The 19,663-nt window shown below is 38.1% G+C and overlaps 4 protein-coding genes across 4 annotated transcripts; 2 read left to right on the top strand and 2 right to left on the bottom strand.

Moving 5' to 3' along the window:
* Positions 1–1,253: 1,253 nt before the first annotated feature.
* Positions 1,254–4,575, top strand: LOC103403318 (lysM domain receptor-like kinase 3). The gene is made up of 10 exons (XM_008342132.4): positions 1,254–2,059; positions 2,458–2,679; positions 2,793–2,932; positions 3,014–3,103; positions 3,194–3,299; positions 3,371–3,522; positions 3,616–3,713; positions 3,802–3,940; positions 4,035–4,133; positions 4,346–4,575. The coding sequence occupies exons 1-10, from the start codon at positions 1,402–1,404 to the stop codon at positions 4,514–4,516; spliced, it is 1,875 nt and encodes a 624-aa protein (XP_008340354.1). The 5' UTR covers positions 1,254–1,401; the 3' UTR covers positions 4,517–4,575.
* A 383-nt stretch (positions 4,576–4,958) lies between these two features.
* On the top strand, positions 4,959–8,507 carry LOC103403053 (AP-1 complex subunit mu-2-like). The gene is made up of 11 exons (XM_008341867.4): positions 4,959–5,417; positions 5,675–5,821; positions 5,925–5,987; positions 6,076–6,252; positions 6,356–6,459; positions 6,876–6,983; positions 7,101–7,197; positions 7,322–7,419; positions 7,509–7,650; positions 7,756–7,878; positions 8,138–8,507. Exons 1-11 carry the CDS (start codon positions 5,289–5,291, stop codon positions 8,234–8,236), a joined length of 1,287 nt encoding a protein of 428 aa, XP_008340089.1. The 5' UTR covers positions 4,959–5,288; the 3' UTR covers positions 8,237–8,507.
* A 472-nt stretch (positions 8,508–8,979) lies between these two features.
* On the bottom strand, positions 8,980–11,839 carry LOC103403054 (L-tryptophan--pyruvate aminotransferase 1-like). Its single transcript, XM_008341868.4, has 5 exons — positions 11,580–11,839; positions 11,102–11,408; positions 10,055–10,347; positions 9,660–9,964; positions 8,980–9,293 (listed from the first exon to the last, which is right to left on the bottom strand). The coding sequence occupies exons 1-5, from the start codon at positions 11,690–11,692 to the stop codon at positions 9,094–9,096; spliced, it is 1,218 nt and encodes a 405-aa protein (XP_008340090.1). The 5' UTR covers positions 11,693–11,839; the 3' UTR covers positions 8,980–9,093.
* Positions 11,840–15,312: 3,473 nt separating this feature from the next.
* LOC103403055 (uncharacterized) lies at positions 15,313–18,866 on the bottom strand. Its single transcript, XM_070815614.1, has 8 exons — positions 18,003–18,866; positions 17,780–17,874; positions 17,518–17,621; positions 17,297–17,397; positions 16,832–16,935; positions 16,107–16,544; positions 15,883–16,014; positions 15,313–15,787 (listed from the first exon to the last, which is right to left on the bottom strand). Exons 1-8 carry the CDS (start codon positions 18,273–18,275, stop codon positions 15,628–15,630), a joined length of 1,407 nt encoding a protein of 468 aa, XP_070671715.1. The 5' UTR covers positions 18,276–18,866; the 3' UTR covers positions 15,313–15,627.
* Between the last annotated feature and the right edge of the window lie 797 nt (positions 18,867–19,663).

Here is a 19,663-nt window from a genome sequence, read left to right as displayed (position 1 = left end):
AGATTTATAAAGAGTGACATTATTTGTAGACGTGAGTTAGGTCAGTTAATCAGAGAGTATGCTTACTCGTTTGTATTTAAGATTAAAATAGTCTTGTAACAAAATATCACACTAGTTATGGAAGGCTTATTAATTGAAACGGTGATTTTCGTCATCTTGAGACTTATTTTGTCTTTGCCCCATGAAACTATGATTTTCTTCCATTCCATCAAACAAAAGTTAAATTAAAATGTAGTATGGACATTTTGTTGTTACTCAAGTAAAGATAAGCCCCATGCTTGACAACGTGGCACTTACATGAGAATTTTGGTTGATCACCACGTATTTACCAAGCGGCTTGGTAAATAAGTAGTGATAAAAAAAACAAACTTTAATTTAGCGGCAAGAAAAATTGGAAAAACAAATTAAGTGAAAGGGAAGGAAGAAATTTAGGCTTGTGAATTATAAAGAGTGACATTATTTGTGGACGTGAGTTAGGTCAGTTAATCAGAGAGTGTGCTTACTCGTTTGTATTTAAGATTAAAATAGTCTTGTAACAAAATATCACACTAGTTATGGAAGGCTTATTAATTGAAACGGTGATTTTCGTCATCTTGAGACTTATTTTGTCTTTGCCCCTTGAAACTATGATTTTCTTCCATTCCATCAAACAGAAGTTAAATTAAAAAGTAGTATGGACATTTTGTTGTTACTCAAGTAAAGATAAGCCCCATGCTTGACGACGTGGCACTTACATGAGAATTTTGGTTGATCACCACGTATTTACCAAGCGGCTTGGTAAATAAGTAGTGATAAAAAAACAAACTTTAATTTAGCGGCAAGAAAAATTGGAAAAACAAATTAAGTGAAAGGGAAGGAAGAAATTTAGGCTTGTAAATTCAATCCTTAAGTTCAGTCGACGGTCAATGTTCATACTACTTTTTAATTTAAGACTTGTTTGACAAAGTTGACTAAATTTGGTGAAATGAGACTAAATGTAACGAAAATAGCAGTGTCGAGAGACAAAATAAGTTTAAAATGAGACCAAATGACAATTGCAAGGAAAATCAATTGATAAGCCTTGGTTGGAACGGTGCACATATTCATTCGGTCTAGCAGGCGCAGCACCCAAAATCCAAAAAGGTTCCGCGTTTATCTCAGCATGACAGTCCAAATAGCTGGTATATGTTGCAGTTGAACATGAAATAACTAATATAACCAAACTCCCCCCAAAACCAGACAAAAATCTGATGAAAGTCATAATTTTCGTCGATGCTTACAAAAATATGAACTCAGCTGTCTTTGCAATTACATCTCTTTGTGTTAATTGAGAAACAAACAAAAATAAACTGTGCTTTGATTCTTTGAAACTATGTTTTCGCCCGTCTCTCTGAAATCTTGACAGTCCACCATCCCACAGCCATGGCATCCCCCCATCTCCTCCTTCCATGCATGCTCCTCTCCCTATTTCTTAGTCTATTTTCTGCAGTTTTCGCTGCCGATGCATCCATCAGGTCTGCTCTCGTAAACCCTTTGAGTTGCTCTGCGAAAATCATGACATGTAACGCCTCGCTCTACCACATCAACATCGATCTGAAGGTAGAAGAAATTGCCACTTTGTACACCGTGAATCCATCCGAAATCAGACCTATAAAGCACAACAAGAAGCAAGATTACCTGATAAGTGTGCCTTGTTCTTGCAAAAACATATCCGGCACTGTTGGATACTTCTATGACACGACCTACAAGGTGAAACAATTTGACACGTTTTATAATGTGTCGACGAAGATTTACAGCGGGCAGCCTTTGTATATCGAAGAAGAGATACCGCAGTTTAAAACAGACGCTGATTTTCCCATCCATCTCCCATGCGGTTGCGTACAAAGCCAGTCTCAGATTGTGGTGACATATACAGTTCAGGAGCATGATACACTGTCGGATATTGGCACGCTACTGTCTGCGAAGATTGAAAACATTGAAAAAATGAACAAAAATATGACCGAGAATCCTTCATACATAGTTGTGGGTTGGGTGTTGTTTGTCCCCATGGAAAAGAATGGACTCAGAACATCAAAGCCAGGTGAGAGCTCTCTTTAAGAACTTCTTGAGTTGATTTCATTTGACTGAAATATCAAAAAATCTGTGTCCACAGTTTGAAAAGTAAAGATTCAATGTTTCTGTGTGTTAAGATGTCGGAGAGACGGACTGTCCGAGCACAGTTTTATACAAAAGGCTTTGATGCAATTAGCAATGGTGGAATCACTCATGATATGTTATTCTTTAGTTTTTTGGGGTTTTTGATATCTGACTTTTACATTTTTCAACAAAAAATAAGTTCTGAATCAAGTCGAAATTTAGTAGAAATCAGATTACGTATGTTTGTAATCTTACATACGTAAGTTTATACAAGAATTTCAGAAAATTCACAGATTATTTTCTGTCCGAGTTGATCCATGTTCCCTTTGTTTTGATCATCAGGATTCAGACACAAGTGGTCAATATTGGTTGCAATTTTATTAGCTGTGACATTGCTTTCAATCAGCACATTGATCTTTATCCTTTATCGGAGAAGAAAACCGGAACAAAATGTGGAAGTTCCAGATAAACCTGTATCGACAAGCTTGAAAAGCTCGAAAAGCTCGGCTCCTCACCGATCCTTGTCGTTGCATAATCAGTTGCTTCATAAAGAAAACATGGGAGGTCAGATAAAACTCCAGCAGCATCTCTGTAATGTAATAATTTGTGCATGTTAGTATGCCTGAAAGAGAGAAATTTCTGCTCATGACAATAAATCTACATTGTTTATTTCATAGATGTGGCAATTTTTGAATCAGACGGACTGGTCATATTCAGCCTTGAGGAGATTGAGGAGGCAACCGGTTACTTCGATGAAACTAAGAAAATCGGAGAGGGTGGATATGGTAGCGTGTTCCTCGGAGTAATAAGGGGGAAGGTATGGCAAGAACCCCACAAATTTTCTCCGTTTCTACTCGAAAAAAGCTATGAAACTAAGCTATAAATGTTCAACTTTCAGGAGGTTGCCATAAAGAAGATGAAGTCTAATAGTACCAAAGAATTTTTTGCAGAGCTAAAGGTCTTGTGCAAGATCCATCACATTAACGTGGTGAGCAATCATTTCGGAATAAATTGACCTCTAACACGGTGCGAAAGGAAGTGCTTTTAGTCTAATCACTTGTTTAAAAATCTGTTTTAGGTGGAGCTTTTGGGGTATGCCAGTGGAGATGACCACCTCTACCTGGTCTATGAGTATGTCCAGAATGGATCGCTGAGCGAACATCTTCATGATCCTTTACTTAAAGGTACTCAGATCATTGCGCGCACACGCCTCTCTAGTGTTTATGTGCGAAGCTAACCAAACGAATTAAATCAGGTCATCAGCCACTTTCTTGGACTGCAAGAACACAAATTGCAGTGGACGCTGCAAAAGGTATTGAGTACATTCATGACCACACAAAAGCGCGATATGTGCACCGTGATATAAAGACTAGTAACATTCTACTTGACGAGGGGTTCAGAGCAAAGGTATACCTGAAACATGAATCGTTATATCATTTCTGTTAAAAGATAGAATAAGTTCTTTCTTCTAATTAGTAGCTTAAAATCCATTTTCTGTAGGTAGCAGATTTTGGCTTGGCAAAGCTTGTTGGAAGAACCAATGAAGAAGATGTTTTCGCAACACGGCTGGTTGGAACACCGGGCTATCTTCCCCCAGAGTAAGCTTCGTTCGAGTTTACCTGCACATGGAAGCAAGTTTGCCCTAGTTTTTCATGTATCTGACTGTGTATGTGTTAATTCTGAAAGATCCGTGAAGGAGCTCCAGGTGACTCACAAAACCGATGTGTTTGCATTCGGAGTGGTACTAGCAGAGCTGATCACAGGGCAACGTGCGCTTTTCCGTGACAATCGAGAGCCTGGGAAGATGAAATCCTTAATTACAGTCGTAAGTTTCAACCCGACTTGAACAAAGACTCTGCATGTCCCTGATCACTAGTAGTACAATACAAATTTGATTGATTTGCTACTCATTTTGTCAGATAAAAAAGGTGTTCCAAGATGATCATCCAGAAGCAGCTTTAGAGGCTGCCACAGATGGAAACCTCAGAAGCAACTATCCTATGGAGGACATGTTCAAGGTGATCTAATGTATACTGCTTGGCTCGTTACAGTTAAGGAGCCACTCCGCCCTAACTGCAAATCACAGATTGACACAACAAAACAAAAAGTTTCTGCACACGTGTCAAATTGTAATTTGTCAAAACATTTTTGATAAAAAATTTTGGAAGGAGGAAACGCTTCTTCCAAAAAATTTCGATTAAAGTGAGTAAAAACATTACTTTGGTTGCAGATGGCAGAAATTGCAGAGTGGTGTATGAGTGAAGAAGCAGTGGAGAGGCCAGAGATGAGGGAGATTGTTGTGATGCTCTCGCAGATTGCGACATCTTCGATCGAGTGGGAAGCAACACTGGGTGGCAACAGCCAGGTTTTCAGTGGTGTATTTCAATTCACTGGAAGATGATCCAAACCCTGTAAACCGCATTGGATTGAAGTTCATGATTTATCAAGTGAATTTCCAGATAGTTTGTTGTATTTCTCCCCCCCCCCCCCCCCCTCTTAAGACTAACGGACGGGAGATCTATGTAACCATGTTGTGTTATATTCTAGCTCGTTTGTACTTAATCGATATTTGGCATATAAGGTGGAAAAGTAAAAAAAAAAAACACTTGAAATGCTTCTTCTTATAGAAAGCACTTTAAGTACTTTTTCATATTGCATTTTTTCTAAGCATTAATCCCAAAAATATTTTCACCATAAACGCTTTTAGCCATTTTAAATACACTTCTAAACGAGCCTATATTCTAAAATACAACAAGACATTATAAACATATGAAAAAGGATGGTTGTTTGTATGTAAAACATCAATTTCCAAATTAATATTAGAAAGGGAAATCCTGAATGGTAATTGAATTGTACATTACCTTGGAGTTTAACATGAAACGGCGTCGTAGAGAAGAGAGAGACGCGGGTCTCTAACGTCCGGAAAAAGCAAAATATTCACCGCGAACACCTCCATTTCCAAAACTCAAGACTCCTTCCTCTTCTTCAGACTCTGAGAGAGATTGAAGATGGCGGTTGATGTTCCAACCGTAGTAGCAGACGGCGAACGGAACCCTAACGCCTAAATCCTAAAGCCTCAAGATTCAGATTGAGATCTATTACTACGCCAATCGACTCCGCTGCTATATCCGAATCAGATCGCATCCAGTTGCTGCAACCGCCGATCAGATCTCATGGCAGGGGCAGTCTCGGCGCTGTTCCTCCTAGACATCAAAGGCCGCGTTCTCATCTGGCGCGACTACCGCGGCGACGTCTCCGCCGCTCAAGCTGAGCGCTTCTTCACTAAGCTCATCGAGAAAGAGGTCCAATAAAGCTTCTTCTTACCCAAATTTACTCAATTTTCCCCGGATTATGCACTTTATGTTTCTTAGTTGTTTGAGGAACTGATTGGTTGCTGAGAAAACGAAACCAAATTGTCGTTTATTGATAAATTATTCCCTTTTTTTTATCAGTTGATTCCGAAATTAGTGAGGCCAATTTGGATTTCATCTGTTATGTTAGAGTAGAAATTGATACTGGCATTTTTTTTTCTTTTCGTGCTTGTTGCGATGCGGTTCAGGTTGATCCGGAGTCTCATGATCCAGTTGTTCATGATAATGGCGTGAGCTACTTGTTTATACAGCATAACAATGTTTACTTGATGGCTGCGTCCCGGCAGAACTGCAATGCCGCTAGTCTTCTTTTCTTTCTACACCGCATAGTCGATGTAAGCTCTATTGGTAATTATGATAAGTTTCGTTCCTCATTCGTCGTTGTTTGTTTATGCACCTATGAATTGCGTAATTAGTAAATTGATTATTGGACGGCAGGTGTTCAAGCATTACTTTGAAGAGTTAGAAGAGGAATCGCTCAGGGATAACTTTGTGGTTGTGGTAAGGAGATGTTTGTGCCATTCATTTTGCTTAATTTTGGTCGTGAAACATTGCGATTTGATGTTATTTTTTTGTCCTTTGTTTGAAGTATGAGTTGCTGGATGAAATGATGGACTTTGGTTACCCTCAGTATACTGAGGCCAAGATTCTCAGTGAATTTATCAAGACTGATGCTTACAGGATGGAAGTTACACAGAGACCTCCCATGGCTGTAACAAATGCAGTGTCTTGGCGAAGTGAAGGGATACGTTACAAGAAGAATGAGGTACGTGCATTAGGAAAAATGAAGACTTCTTATTCTTCTTTGATGCCGCTGGTTTTGATGCCACAACCAGTGGATGACTTGCCTTTCTTTTTTTTTTTTCAAGGTTTTCCTGGATGTGGTGGAGAGTGTTAATATACTTGTTAACAGCAATGGACAAATCATTAGGTCGGATGTTGTTGGTGCATTGAAGATGAGAACTTATTTGAGGTGTTTTTCCGTCCTAACCCAGTTAAATTTATATCTGTGCTTTAGCATTCTAACTTGTGCCTTTTTCACTGAATATGCTTTCCAAATACCAAGTGAAGTCCGTTTAAGATTTGCTAGCTTGTTGTTTGGTTTATGCTAGAGTTATAATTCATTCGTATAAAGAAACCATGTTTATGAGGACAATGGTATAAATCGTAGTTTCAATTTCTCTTGTTGAGTACTCTGTTTCGTGGAGGACACTAACTTGATTGAAGTCATAAACCAGTTCACAGAAAGATAAAACTAGGGTTTGGGGAAATTCTCTGAAGAACACAAGAGGGACTTAATTTCTATTTACATCTTAAGAGTGATCTAGAGTGATCTGTTTTATATGCTGATACCATCTGGCAACTAGTGCTTACTCATTTTGCTTGCAGTGGTATGCCCGAGTGTAAGCTGGGCTTAAATGATAGAGTGTTATTGGAGGCACAAGGCCGAGCAACAAAAGGAAAAGCCATTGATTTGGAAGACATCAAATTTCATCAGTATGTAGCTTTCCTTGATTTATCTGAGTGCTGCATTTGTGTCGTACAAGTGTTTGAGATTTTACATAAACTAATCTTCCTGCAAGTCCTTACATTAAATCATAAAATTTGTTTTAGGTGTGTCCGTTTGGCTCGGTTTGAAAATGACCGGACAATATCCTTTGTACCACCTGATGGAGCTTTTGATCTCATGACATATAGGCTGAGTACACAGGTATCCCTCATGCTCTGCTGATTCTGTTTTATTTTCTTTGTGTCTGCGGACGCATTTAGTGGTGAGGGGAGGTTTATTTACTGCTTACATCATTCCAATTAATTGTTGTCATTTTCCCTTTCAGGTTAAGCCTTTAATTTGGGTTGAATGTCAAATTGAAAGGCATTCAAAAAGTCGCATTGAGATTCTGGTAAAAGCTAGAAGTCAGTTCAAGGAGCGTAGGTATTGAAAAAGTTATTTGGTCAATTGCTTTGTGCTTTGGGCACCCAAATGTTTATTCCCTTAGTACTCATGAAAATTTAACTGCACAGCACTGCTACAAATGTTGAGATTGAGGTGCCTGTGGTATCTGATGCAACTAATCCAGATGTTCGGACATCATTAGGATCTGCAGCATATGCACCTGAAAGTGATGCGCTTATCTGGAAAATAAGATCTTTTCCTGGAGGCAAGGTGTGGACTCGTCTTATTGCTAGTCTAAGAAGACTATCTTGTTGTATCTTGTGCCGTGCACTTTAGCCCCTTTTATTGATCTTGTTTGTAATCCAAATTGCCTAGGAATACATGTTGAGAGCAGAGTTTCGCCTTCCAAGTGTAACGGCTGAAGAATCAACTCCTGAGAGAAAAGCTCCTATACGTGTGAAGTTCGAGATACCATATTTTACTGTTTCTGGAATACAGGTATTCCTTTATGGATTGATTGCTTTGCTCTATTTTGGGGACATTCCGATCTCTTTCTACCATAAACTTGTTAACAGTTATTTGAATGGCTTGTCTAATATTCAAACAATGGTGAAATGGTTTTAGGGCCTGATATGATGATATCCCAGAGCAACTATAGAATTTGTATTCCAGATGTCAACATGTTAAATAATCAGCCATCATAGAGCTAGGAATTTGTTGTGTGCGGTTTTCTTATAAGCAAATTCGGGTTTTGTAGGTTCGTTACCTCAAGATTATTGAAAAAAGCGGATACCAAGCTCTTCCATGGGTGAGATACATAACCATGGCCGGCGAGTATGAATTAAGACTAGTATAAAGTTGCCCCTGCACGGTGTCTTCTGGGGTGCAGCATTCACGTACGATCCTGAATGGTTCAAACCCAAAACTGATGGATAGATAGACCGGCTTTGATTGCCCGTTGCCTGCGATCAGTAGTGATCGCAGTTTGTTGAGAATGAATTATCTGGCCTTTGCTTTTGTGCATGTACAATGAAGGTTTATCCAACAATGTTGTATGTTTATCGTTACCGGAAGGTAGATTTATTCAGTACGTTGAAATAAGATTTTGTTATTTTGGTTTTGGATTCTGTCTGGCTGTCATTTTTCCTATTCAATTTTTGTTTGTTTGGGGACCTGTCCGAATTAGTACATATTTTTTTCTTATCTTTTCTCTCCTCAATTGAGATTCGTATTGAAACAGAGGCTCGTTTCCTACGCGTTGCCGTGTACTTGGATCGGTCTTGGAAAAACCTCACTTCTATTTAATTTTGATTTCATTTACTGACGTGGTTGCCTAGGTTTTAAGTATCAAATTTTGAAGTTTTAACGATAAGGCCAAAATAAAAGGGTTTGAAAACTGAATTTTAACGACAAAATAAAGAGTAAAGTAAATAATACCAGGATTGACTTTTTAGTGTAAAAATGTGGTTTTTCGTTAAAGTGAATAGTACCGAGAGTTTTTCGTTAAAGTTCCTTTTATTTTGATCGAGCCTCGCCCAGTTTCATCTGTTTTGCTGTGGTACATTGCTCTTATACAAACAAGGCTCTGGTACGTTGCTCTTATACAAACAAGACTTGTTTTCGCCGCATTTCAGATTATACCAAAGAAACCGAATTACAAATAGAAAATAATAACTCTGCGATGGTCTGTGATTGAGTACTAGATTAAACTAATTAATGACCATTAGTAACGGATTTGATAGTTGATAATCTCTCCAAGAACTTGTTAAACACGTCTTCCCCGCTCAGCATGCTAATCCTGACGTACCTCTGATCAACGCCAAAGCGCCTCCCTGTTCTTCCTTGCACCTTAATCTGTCCTCTCAGAACCTTCTCTGTGTCTACATCCTCATTGGCCTCCATCCATGCAAATGCTGCGCATTGTACAAAAGCATTCCCAACATTAGAAGAGCCAATTTAATAAATATCATAATTTCATCGATGGGGAAGTCTTGAATCGGAGAAACAGAAAGAATGAATAGGTATGAGATTAACTAGCCTCCTTAGTTGATGCGATTTCTGTTTTTTCAAGTATTGGATCACGAACTTTAAGTGGAACCTAACTCACGCTTTGTTTTATTATGTGATGATAAACACATGGGACGTCAGGAATTGGAATAATGCCACTATCCAAATTTCATTAAACACACGAAATTAAGAATCAGAATGATTTCAATACCCATTTTATGTGTTTAGTTAGTTACTTAGATATAAAAAGAGAGTAAAAATTATGATTTTACCTGGATATGGTTCAGTGGACTCTCCAGAGAAGATGCAGTACTTTTGGGGGTAGTTGGGTAGGCTGAAAATTACACTTTGCTCGACCACTTTTCTTAACCTCTCCCATCTGTCCGCCATGATTCGACGGCAATGGTCGAAGAAGAGCTCAGAGTTGTCAGTGGACTTGCAGTTTTCATAGTCGTCGCAGATCACTCCCATTATCTTAGCAGCTCGTTGCTGGGAATCCTTGGACACACCAAGTGAGCTTAGCTCTACAAACTTTGACATCTTTCTGGCAACCTCTTTGTCCTTCACAATGGCCCATCTGATAAAATACAAGGCCGAAATGAATAAAGTAACTTTTTTTCAAGTGTCAATAACAATTCTCGTTATGATTTATTATACATGGACTCACCCAATGCGAGAACCGGCATGTCCGGTGCTTTTGGAGAATGTAAAGTACATGATGTCATGATCGGCCGGACAAGTAATTGGAGTGTACTGAGGCCAATAGTAGGCCAGGTCATGAATGAGCTTCCCTTGATCACCCCTGTTCTTCACGATGGCCTCTCGGATAGTGCCGTCGGGGTTGTTTGGGGTGTTGACCACTTCAATGTAAGGTCCATGTCCAGTTTTGTTAAAGGTATATGCATCGCCTGCCCATTTATACAATGCAGAACGAATATAGTCTGTTTCATCCGGATATGACTGCAAACATTAAGTAAATATTTGACACAACTTAGTTAATAACGACCTGAAAATTTAAGTAAAAATCGAAGTTATATGGAGTTTAATAGAAGGAAAACAAGTAATTAATTAGAGCGTAGAGAATCCAAAAGTAAGGTTGGCTGGAAGTAACCTGGTTAGTAACAAACAAGACATGGCCATGTTACTATGTTTAATTTTCCAAGGGTTTCAAAACACAGGACTACGTGCATATGTTTGTTGCATGTTCCCAAACATGATTATGTTTCAAAAAGACATATTTGCCTCTTTGTCGCATTTCCCATGCAAAACATCAGCATGTTCCGCGACAGTCGTCTCGTAATTTCACCCCTCACAACTCAAAACACCTTCCGCAGAGTGCAGATCGAATACTACTACATTCGCAGCATGCCAAAGGAAAACTATGACATAAATATCTGTACTTAAGTTTTATTGATCCGTTAAACAATTTGATATGTTATGTTTAAATTACCGAGTCTAAATTATCTAATATACAACTGTTTGAAGTTATATATATATATATATATATTATGAAGTAAAACAATTAATATAAACTGAGTAATCCAAATTGATTGTCAACCGCTGAAGCAGCAATCTGTTGATCCTTTGGAGTTGACTTCACTAATTAACAAAGCCAAAATCAAGATCCACAGGTGATCAACAAAATACAGAAAATCAACGGCCGTAATTTCATCAGGGAAACTTTGCCAAATGTCAACGAGTAGAGAACCCTCACCGAGTAGTAAGGGGCGGCAGACACAACGCTGACGGGCTCGGGCCCGCCAGGAGAAGTGAGAGCATACAGGGCAGCCTGATACAGCTGAGTCGAGCCTGTCCCCACCACGATATGCCGATCACCGTCTACGACGGCGTTTCCAACCGTACGATGAAGTCTTCTGACCGCCGCCTCCAATGCTGGCTCCAAAAACCAGCACACGCTGGTGAAGTCGCTGATATAGCTCATCAATTCGCTTCCGGAGATCACCATCGTACATTTGTCCCCCATCTTCCTCCAATAGGATTCGTACACTGCCGGGTCGCCCCTGTCATCATCAAAACCGGAAACACCATTAATGTCGATTGCATGTTAACCTAATTAGTAAACTAACCAAAACGATCAGTTGTTGGAAAGATTCGCGGCCATTAAACGACACTAAATAACAAAATGTTACATCCTCTCTACTCCAAATAACGAAGCTAAAGAGAGCACTTACTGTTCGAGGTTGAGGACATGGTCGGATGGCGGTATCGTGCCGCCGTTACCATTGGCCGGGGACACAGAGGAGGTTTTGCTATTGGAAGTAGGGTTCTCCGTGGTGCCGCACATTGTCTCTGTTGCTCTAACAAAACACAGCTATTAATTTGTCTTGAGTTTTTGATGTGGCTCTATTCTCTCTCTCTCAAGTCTCAAAGTTGGGTCTCCTCGTCTGTGTTTATGTCCCTATTTATAGAACAAAATATGGAGAGGGTGTCTACATTCAGGGACACCGAGGTGCATGAACCCTAATTCCTATTTCTTTCTTTTTTTTTCTTTTTTCCTTCTATTTCGTTAAAAAAAATATAAAAAAAATAAAAAAACTGACCATACCAAGCATGCTCCGTCCCCTTTTAACATGGAAAATATAAGAACCTCCCAATAAATAGGAAAGAACTCTCAACAGCAATGACCGTAATTAAACAGTGATCTGTTAGAGGGTAAGATTTTCTGAGCGAATTACTTTCCAATTTTGTTTTTCGAATAAACGATTTTATTTTTTTTTAGCAATAACAAACGATATTATCTACACTAGCGAGGGGGTAAGTTTACCCCACAATAAGCTAACAATAGTGTGGTTCAAATTCGTTTTTGGAGAGAATCAAATCTAAGACCTTTTACTTACAAACAAGTGAACAGAAAGACCAGTAGACCGTATTACTAAATGTTAATTACTTTCCAATTTTGGAGGAATTTTTTTATGCGTCCATCTTATATTTTAAGTTTCCCGTTATAACGTTCAGGTACCAACCACACCAAACGGTGAAAACTTATTAACTTGATATTTTTTTAACTCACGGTAATATTTAAATTTAAATTTTATATTTTGTGAAATTGACGTTAATGATCACGATTATTCACTAAATATATGTACATGTGCAGATAGATGCCAGTATAAACAAATGTATTTAAATTTTAAACAAGTCTAATTGTTACAGATCGTTTCCAGAAAAATTGGTAAATTATAGTAGATGATCCATATATTAACAAGGCTGGTATAGAAATTTCAAAACTAAAACCTTGTAACATGTATAGGGGTTCATGCCACTTGAACCCTAAACTTATTATATATCATGTTAAGAAAAAAATCATGTGAAAACAAAAAATCTCAAATTATATATTGGTAGGAAGTACGATACCTTATCACCTCCACGATCTTAGAACTAAAGTGAAGTAGATCCAACAAATTAAATAGCTTCACCTTCATACATAGATCCAAAAGAGACGTAGTATATCCAAACAAAAATTGAAATGAAGTAACTCTTCTATAGAGGGCAATCAAATTAGCAAACTCCTCTAAAGAGGAAAATCAAAACCAAACTCTAAGACAATTCTTTGGAAATGATTAAACATAAACAAAATAAAAAGGATACCAGCTGTACGCATAGTGTTGAACTAACTCAATCTGATCGCGACACAATCCGACATCTTTCATGCTTTCAGCTTCAATCCTAAATCGAAGGTGAAAATTAAATGAAAATCTTGCGCTTACTGTGTGCGTGGGCTAAAAGACAACAACTATGTACAGTGACAACATTTTGCAGCTAGGTTTTTAAAACAAATAAATAAAAGGAATATTCATTGAAGTGGTCCTTAGCTATTTCGATTGTTTTAAATGACAAAGCAATTCTAGTGTCTTTGTTGATCGTGAATTAATTCCTTTGAATAGGAAAATTGTTGAAGTCCTTTTAAAACTAAAGGCATAGTAAAGGCTTAAATCGAGCCAGTTTCCCACTTGATACAGTCGCTCGATTAGAAGTCAAACATGTTTACTCGAAGTATCTAGTAGTCGCAATTTTTCAAAATCAATCATTTGATCTATTTAGAAAGTGAAAAAAAAGGTATCTTAGCGCATTTTCTTTGAGAGATGCAAAATGCCTTAAAATATGTATTTTATAATTTTTGGTAGTCGGAAAACTCTCTAATTAGAGAGATGTAAAATATCCATTTTGGCTGACAAGTATTGTAAATAAAAACTTAAGTTTACACCTTTTTTTACATCTTCTGATAACGGGTCTCGCAAATCAAAGAGAGAAATATAAATGGAATCTCAAATTTGCTTCCTTTTTATAAAGTAGAACTCTCATTTACATCTATCGAAAATATAAAATGAGATGTAAATGTGATTTTTACATCTCAAATTTACATATCCGCATTAAAATGCTCTAACACGTTTAGTTTACACAATAACACAAAACAAATTAATGCATCAGTTGTTTATTCGGTCGGCCGATCGACTTCGATTCTTGACTTCAAATCAATGCTTTCTAGTCAGATTTTGACTTAAGGATCACAACTGAAGCCACATAAATTATTAGTATTTTTAGATTCCTCTCTTTCATTGGGGTCAAACATTGTTCAAGATGTGTAGTTTAGTCGACCAAATAATAGTTTAATTCTGAACTGTGTTGTTCTTTTGGTTTGAACACTATATTATAACTGTTAATTAATTAGTTAACTTTGGTTTTATGCTTTACAATTATGGAGTGGAGGTTTAAGAAATGAGTTTTGGTCCCGACACATGCATTGCGTTGCATCAACAAAAACATGCATATTCCCATGTGCCACCATTGATGATGATGATGATGATGCTCATGCATGTGCTGATTTTACTTACTAAGAGCGAGCCTACGTTTAATCCTTGCTAATTAACTGCATGATTTCGTTAATGCAGTATTAATACATAATTGACAAATATATAAGGATTTCGAGGCTTTCCATCATCTTAGGGCTCGTTTGGAATTGCTTTCAAAATGATAGAAAAAACTTTTGGTGAAAATGTTTTTGGAATCAATCATTTGTAAAAACACAAGTGAATCCTAAAACAGCACTTGAACTAATGTTTCCTAGAAAAAGCACCAATTATTTTGAAAGCACTTTCAAACGATTACTTATTGTTGTTGTGGTAGAACACTTTTTAATAAATCCAATTATCTTGGGTATCACATTACAATATTGTAAAAGTATTGTAGCCTAATTCTCATTAAGAGGCGGACGATCAAATGCATGGTTAAAAGTAACAATGGTGTAAGGATTTGTAATTTTAAAGATGATTTTTTCCTATTTATAAAAGATGTGGACTTAACTGTTACATGTCGTAAACCACAAAATGCAGTGTGTGTTGAAAACGTTGGCATTGTTATGATATGAATGCCCACACACACACATTTTCAATGCCCATGCAAAGTGAAATTGAATTTGGAAATGCATGAAGATTGTATTGTCAAAGGAAGTGCTGTAAACTTCAATGTGCAGTTAATGCATTAGTTTGGAGTTGCTCTATAAATAGAGCGCTCCGTATACTTTCAATATACAGAAAGATAGAAAGATCGATAACATCATCTATTCCTCCCTCTTTTATTTGTCATCCCCTAGTGCTATAGTTTCAGTATGATATTTTACACATGTTTCGCTCCTGTCATTAGTAAAGGTTATCTCTCTAACTTTTACATATTTATAAGTGTGTAATTAATCATAAAATCTATTTATATCTCACTTGTCTCTTTATTTGGATATTCTTGAGAAACAAAACGGATTTGGGCCTTTACAAAACGGAGCATAAAGATGTATGGGCCTAGAAGGTGTCGTAGGTCTAGTTCAGCCCAAGTTTAATTTGTCCAAGCAAGCAATGCACGTATGATCCAGATTTGTTGGAGTAAGGGAAAGAGGAAGGATCTAATGTAGCAATCGAATTTTGGGTGTATAACTTAAATTATATACTCTGTTTCCCAAATACATCAACTCTGGAAAGACCAAAGAGGTCTGATGTACAAAGCTAAACCCTATAAATATCTCTCACCACACTACAACAAGGCTATTCAAATTGTACCAGCAGTCGGAGGGTGAGTGAAAAAATTCGAAAAATCGAAGGAAGAAGAAATAAACATATACATGAGGTCAGGGAAGGGGAACAAAGGCTACTGCTGGTGCTAATGAATAGCTTTCTTTGTTTTTGATTTTAGATTCTAATTCTGTAGTATATTGCGTGAGAGCAATGGAATGCTGAACTAATGGTGTGTTTCGTTCGGTAAAGTCTGCGGAGTTTTTCTAAACACATGCTTTCTGCAGCGTTCGAAAATGCTGTCGTATATCAGATCAAACTGAACTCCGGCTCTCTCCCGATTAATAATGAAGAATATGTGATCAGCTTCCACAATCTTATAGTACCTGCATTGTAATCAAGTTCCACATTTATTGTTTTGTTCAATGACAAACAATGAAGAATACGTAGTGATGGTCAATCGAGAAGTGTTTGTACTAACCAGATGCCAGGTTGCAAAGGATGACAATCTGAATCATCTTTTACAAACCGACTGGGATGTTCAACGGGGAGAAGAGGGCGAGTCATGGAGATGGTATTCAAAGCTCCATCATTGTCCTGCCAATCCTCATCCCTGCACACGAATTATTCACACAAGGATTGAGTCACGACAATGCAATTGAATTCGAGTATTCAATTACTTTTAACATGTGCTTAAGAACACACCTATAGCCTTTGTATGGGGGAGGGACATCCGGAGGGTGGCGCCATTGGCTCATTTGCAATACTCTAATGAAAAGCAATGGATGAATTCCGCATATGCTTGATGGAACTGTGACACCCAACACCTTCCTCGTTCGCTTAGTGGCATAGCTGAAGTAGTATGTGTTGGGAAAGGAATGGAGATGGCTGTTGAGTCTTGCGGAGCCTTGAAGTGTGAGGTCTGGGAGAATCCAATCAGTAGAAGCGAATGGGCCTGAGTTTCCCAAGAGGCAATCAACAAGACCCCTAACGCCCACTTTCTTCCATGTCATGTTATAGTGATCAAACCCAAAGTTGTAATAAGCCTTCAGCCAGGGAATGTCCAACCAATCGTAAATTATCACTCCTAGCCGGCATAACTGCAACAGACATATAGGTTTCAAGGTTTTTCCATCTTCTGGCCTGCGAAATATAGAAACCACAGTTAGTATTTTAGCATTCAAAGATTATTATTAACAAATTTTCTGGTCGTTCTGTTTTTACCTTTTGTTTTGCATATGAAATTATGGGTTATTATAAATATAAAACAAAGGGAGACAAATATCCTGAGGTCACAAAAGACGATTCTTTCTATTGCTTTGCTCTTTTAGGCAGCCAATCATCGTATTGCATAAGTATGTGCATACGTATTTGCATTCGTCACACAGAGTTTATAGACAAAAGAATAAGATGATGAAATGGAAACTCACTGCATTCCATCCAAGTAGGTTCTTGTTGTTCCATTGAATGCTCCTGACAATGATGATATGCTCAATACCCAATTCTCATTTGTGTTCTCAAACCCCTTGAACGCCTGAATACAAACTCAAACGTTTCAATCAACAAAATGAAACATTTCGGTCAAAAGTAAAAGGATGATTCTTCACTTGGCAAAGGTAAAAGAGGATTTGGAGTGTTGTTTAAGGAATGTTCACTAAGAAAGCATTGTGACGAAAAATTTGAGTAGGGGTGCCTGACCACGTCATCCACAGGGTATACCTCTCACAAAAGCATGAGACCGTCTGTACTTTGATCCTGCTTGACCACTATTGGTCTTAGCGTGTGTGAGAGCTGCCCTCCCTACCCAAGTATCTCTCACTCGGAAGAAAAACTAGTCTAAAACCAATTCATATTCTTGACTATAGCATTAATTTTAGGATGCTAATTGGACTAACCTTATCAGCAAGCATTTGCTGCAGCACACGGACAACCTGTGCTCCGGCAGAATGGCCGACAAAGTGAAGAGGGTGATCCTCATCCCATTCAGGGTAGTGCCCTGCATAACCCAATCACAAATTAGCAATCAGAGACTCGCTATGAGCCTATGAGGCCTATTATTTCCGTACAATTTATTTCATCAAATTACAAAACAAATGAACATGAGGAAAGCGCGAACCTTGTTCGTAAACTCGACCGAATTGTGAGTGCCCACAAGCCTTGCTGTGTTCTTCACCGTAATCGACTCGCCCGCCCTTCAAATAGTAGAACAATTCACGAGCCCTGAAACCCCAAAACCCTCCATTAAACCTTGTTAGCAATAGGATGCAGAACAAAACAGCTATTGGGGGAAATATCCGAGGTCCTTAGTATGATTCTCGCTAACCAATTATCACTTGTATCGGAAAAAGGAAAATACTTTGAGGCTCCAAAGCACAAACCTATCATAAATGCTCGTTAGAGATCCCAAATCCGGCACCAGAACCCTCTCATCCTTCTTCTCCGCCCCGGCGAAATACGATAAACCTCCCAATCTCTGCAAAACACACGAAATCCGAAACACCCAGTTACAAAAAATGAACAAAATTCGATTTCGAACCGCAAAATGCTCCATTTTGCGGAAGGAACCGGAACCCATTTCTGAAAAAATCAAAACAAACATACCCCTTTGCCAAAACCAAATATCCCATGGACCAAAACAATAGGTGGCAGGCTGCCATTGGCCGGCGGGTCTCTCTGCGCCACCACATCCTTCACCTCAATGCTCATGTTCCGCTTCGATTGCAAATTGCTCAGCGCCTGCGACAGATCGCCGGCCACGGCGGTGCTGAAGATGTAAAACCCGTACAGCAAGTGAACCAGGCTGCTCACAAAAAGCTCCGAAAATTGCAGGGCCGCAATCCATAGTCTTATCATTTTCTCCAAACTTCTCAACATTTATTATTACAGAGACTTCTCCTTCCTCAAGAAACACAAAACCCAGAAGGCTCCTTGTTGCAGAAAACGAAAAGGTTCGAGCTTTTTTATATAAGCATGAAATTTGAAGGATTCATGAAGGTCCCCCTTCTATACAATTTCAATAGAAGGGGACAAATCCGAAAATCCAAAGTCTCTGAAACTCCGCGGTTCTTTGTTTTTGTATCAAACAAGAGGGAGAGGAATAAAAGGAGGTTAAAAAAAGAGGAAATGGTATAAGGATTAGTCTTTGTATGCTTTTGAGAAATTGGAAAAAAATGGAAAAAATTGGAAAAAAATGGGAGTTGGAACTGCAACCACAATTCTCTCGTTTCCCAACTATATGCGTCTCACGCGAGTCACAATCCTCTCAGCCAATCAAAGGGGCCTACTGTTAGTTCCTTCTTTTGTCGTTTGAGTTCAAGGCAGAGAGGAGGGAGAGAGAGAGGGAGCAAAATAGAGGCCAGAAAAAAGCAAAAGCTGTAGAGAAAGAGAGGGAGAGAGGGTTGGTGGTATGGATTGACGCAACGTGTCCCCTTTAGAAAACTGCTCCAAGAAATTATAATAACTTGCAGGGGTAGGTCACGCTGGAGAAAATTTTCAACGTGTTTCATTTGTTATTATACAAATAATGAGATATGTATGATAAAAAGTTAATAAACTTAAAAATAAAATTTTTCATCACTCATATTAAAATATATGGTGTACTACTTGTGTTCCTGTCTCAACTAAAAATTTCTCGCTGAGTAAAATGATCAGCACTCAACAAACGTTGTTTTAGCTAATTAAATTGATAAATAAACAGTAATCCAATTTAGATTCTTAGGGTTTGGGATAAGGATTTTGTATGTGTTAATTGTGGATGAGGGCAACAAACTTCTAGGCGTTTCTACAATGAAGGCAGATTGTCTACTCTCGTGTCATAGTGCCCTTCTTATTTTTTTTTTTATTTGTATGGTTATAGTTAAGTCACGTCAATATTTTATATTAATGTTTTAATAAAGATAATAAGATAAAAAATAATAAAAATATAAAGTATTAATATGGTTTAACTATGACAACACAAATAAGAAAAAATAACCATAACAGGAAGGCAGACAACCTGCCTCCTACAATTTGTGTCGCTCATAAACTTGAAAACTTTGAAAGGTAGCCCCAACCCACAACCGACCAAAAACAACGGTCCTTGAATTCAACATCCAACAAAGAAACCCATATTTCCAAATCACGCGCTTTCAACGAAAGGCGGAGTTTGACCAAACAAAAATAGGTTAGGCCAAGATGAGAATAGCAACATATATGGATTGATTTTATTTTGAACGTTACGGTTTAATAATATTATATTATAAAAAAAAACTTACACAAGTTAT

This window comes from Malus domestica, chromosome 16 (assembly GCF_042453785.1).
Source record: "Malus domestica chromosome 16, GDT2T_hap1".
NCBI lineage: Eukaryota > Viridiplantae > Streptophyta > Magnoliopsida > Rosales > Rosaceae > Malus > Malus domestica.
The sequence above is the reverse complement of the archived record's forward strand: the minus strand, read 5'-3'. Positions and strand labels throughout refer to the sequence as shown.

Bases quoted from the DNA above. Each gene is read 5' to 3' on its own strand.
- LOC103403318 (XM_008342132.4), top strand. From the start codon at position 1,402: ATGGCATCCCCCCATCTCCTCCTTCCATGCATGCTCCTCTCCCTATTT. The intron at 3,104-3,193 runs GTGAGCAATCAT...AATCTGTTTTAG, and splicing joins AGATCCATCACATTAACGTG to GTGGAGCTTTTGGGGTATGC. The intron at 4,134-4,345 runs GTGATCTAATGT...CTTTGGTTGCAG, and splicing joins CTATGGAGGACATGTTCAAG to ATGGCAGAAATTGCAGAGTG.
- LOC103403053 (XM_008341867.4), top strand. From the start codon at position 5,289: ATGGCAGGGGCAGTCTCGGCGCTGTTCCTCCTAGACATCAAAGGCCGC. The intron at 5,822-5,924 runs GTAAGCTCTATT...ATTGGACGGCAG, and splicing joins TTCTACACCGCATAGTCGAT to GTGTTCAAGCATTACTTTGA. The intron at 7,879-8,137 runs GTATTCCTTTAT...CGGGTTTTGTAG, and splicing joins TTACTGTTTCTGGAATACAG to GTTCGTTACCTCAAGATTAT.
- LOC103403054 (XM_008341868.4), bottom strand. From the start codon at position 11,692: ATGTGCGGCACCACGGAGAACCCTACTTCCAATAGCAAAACCTCCTCT. The intron at 9,965-10,054 runs GTGAGTCCATGT...GTATTTTATCAG, and splicing joins CATGCCGGTTCTCGCATTGG to ATGGGCCATTGTGAAGGACA. The intron at 9,294-9,659 runs GTAAAATCATAA...TACAATGCGCAG, and splicing joins GTCCACTGAACCATATCCAG to CATTTGCATGGATGGAGGCC.
- LOC103403055 (XM_070815614.1), bottom strand. From the start codon at position 18,275: ATGTTGAGAAGTTTGGAGAAAATGATAAGACTATGGATTGCGGCCCTG. The intron at 17,875-18,002 runs GTATGTTTGTTT...TGTGTTTTGCAG, and splicing joins TATTTGGTTTTGGCAAAGGG to AGATTGGGAGGTTTATCGTA. The intron at 16,545-16,831 runs GTGAGTTTCCAT...TATATTTCGCAG, and splicing joins ACCTACTTGGATGGAATGCA to GCCAGAAGATGGAAAAACCT.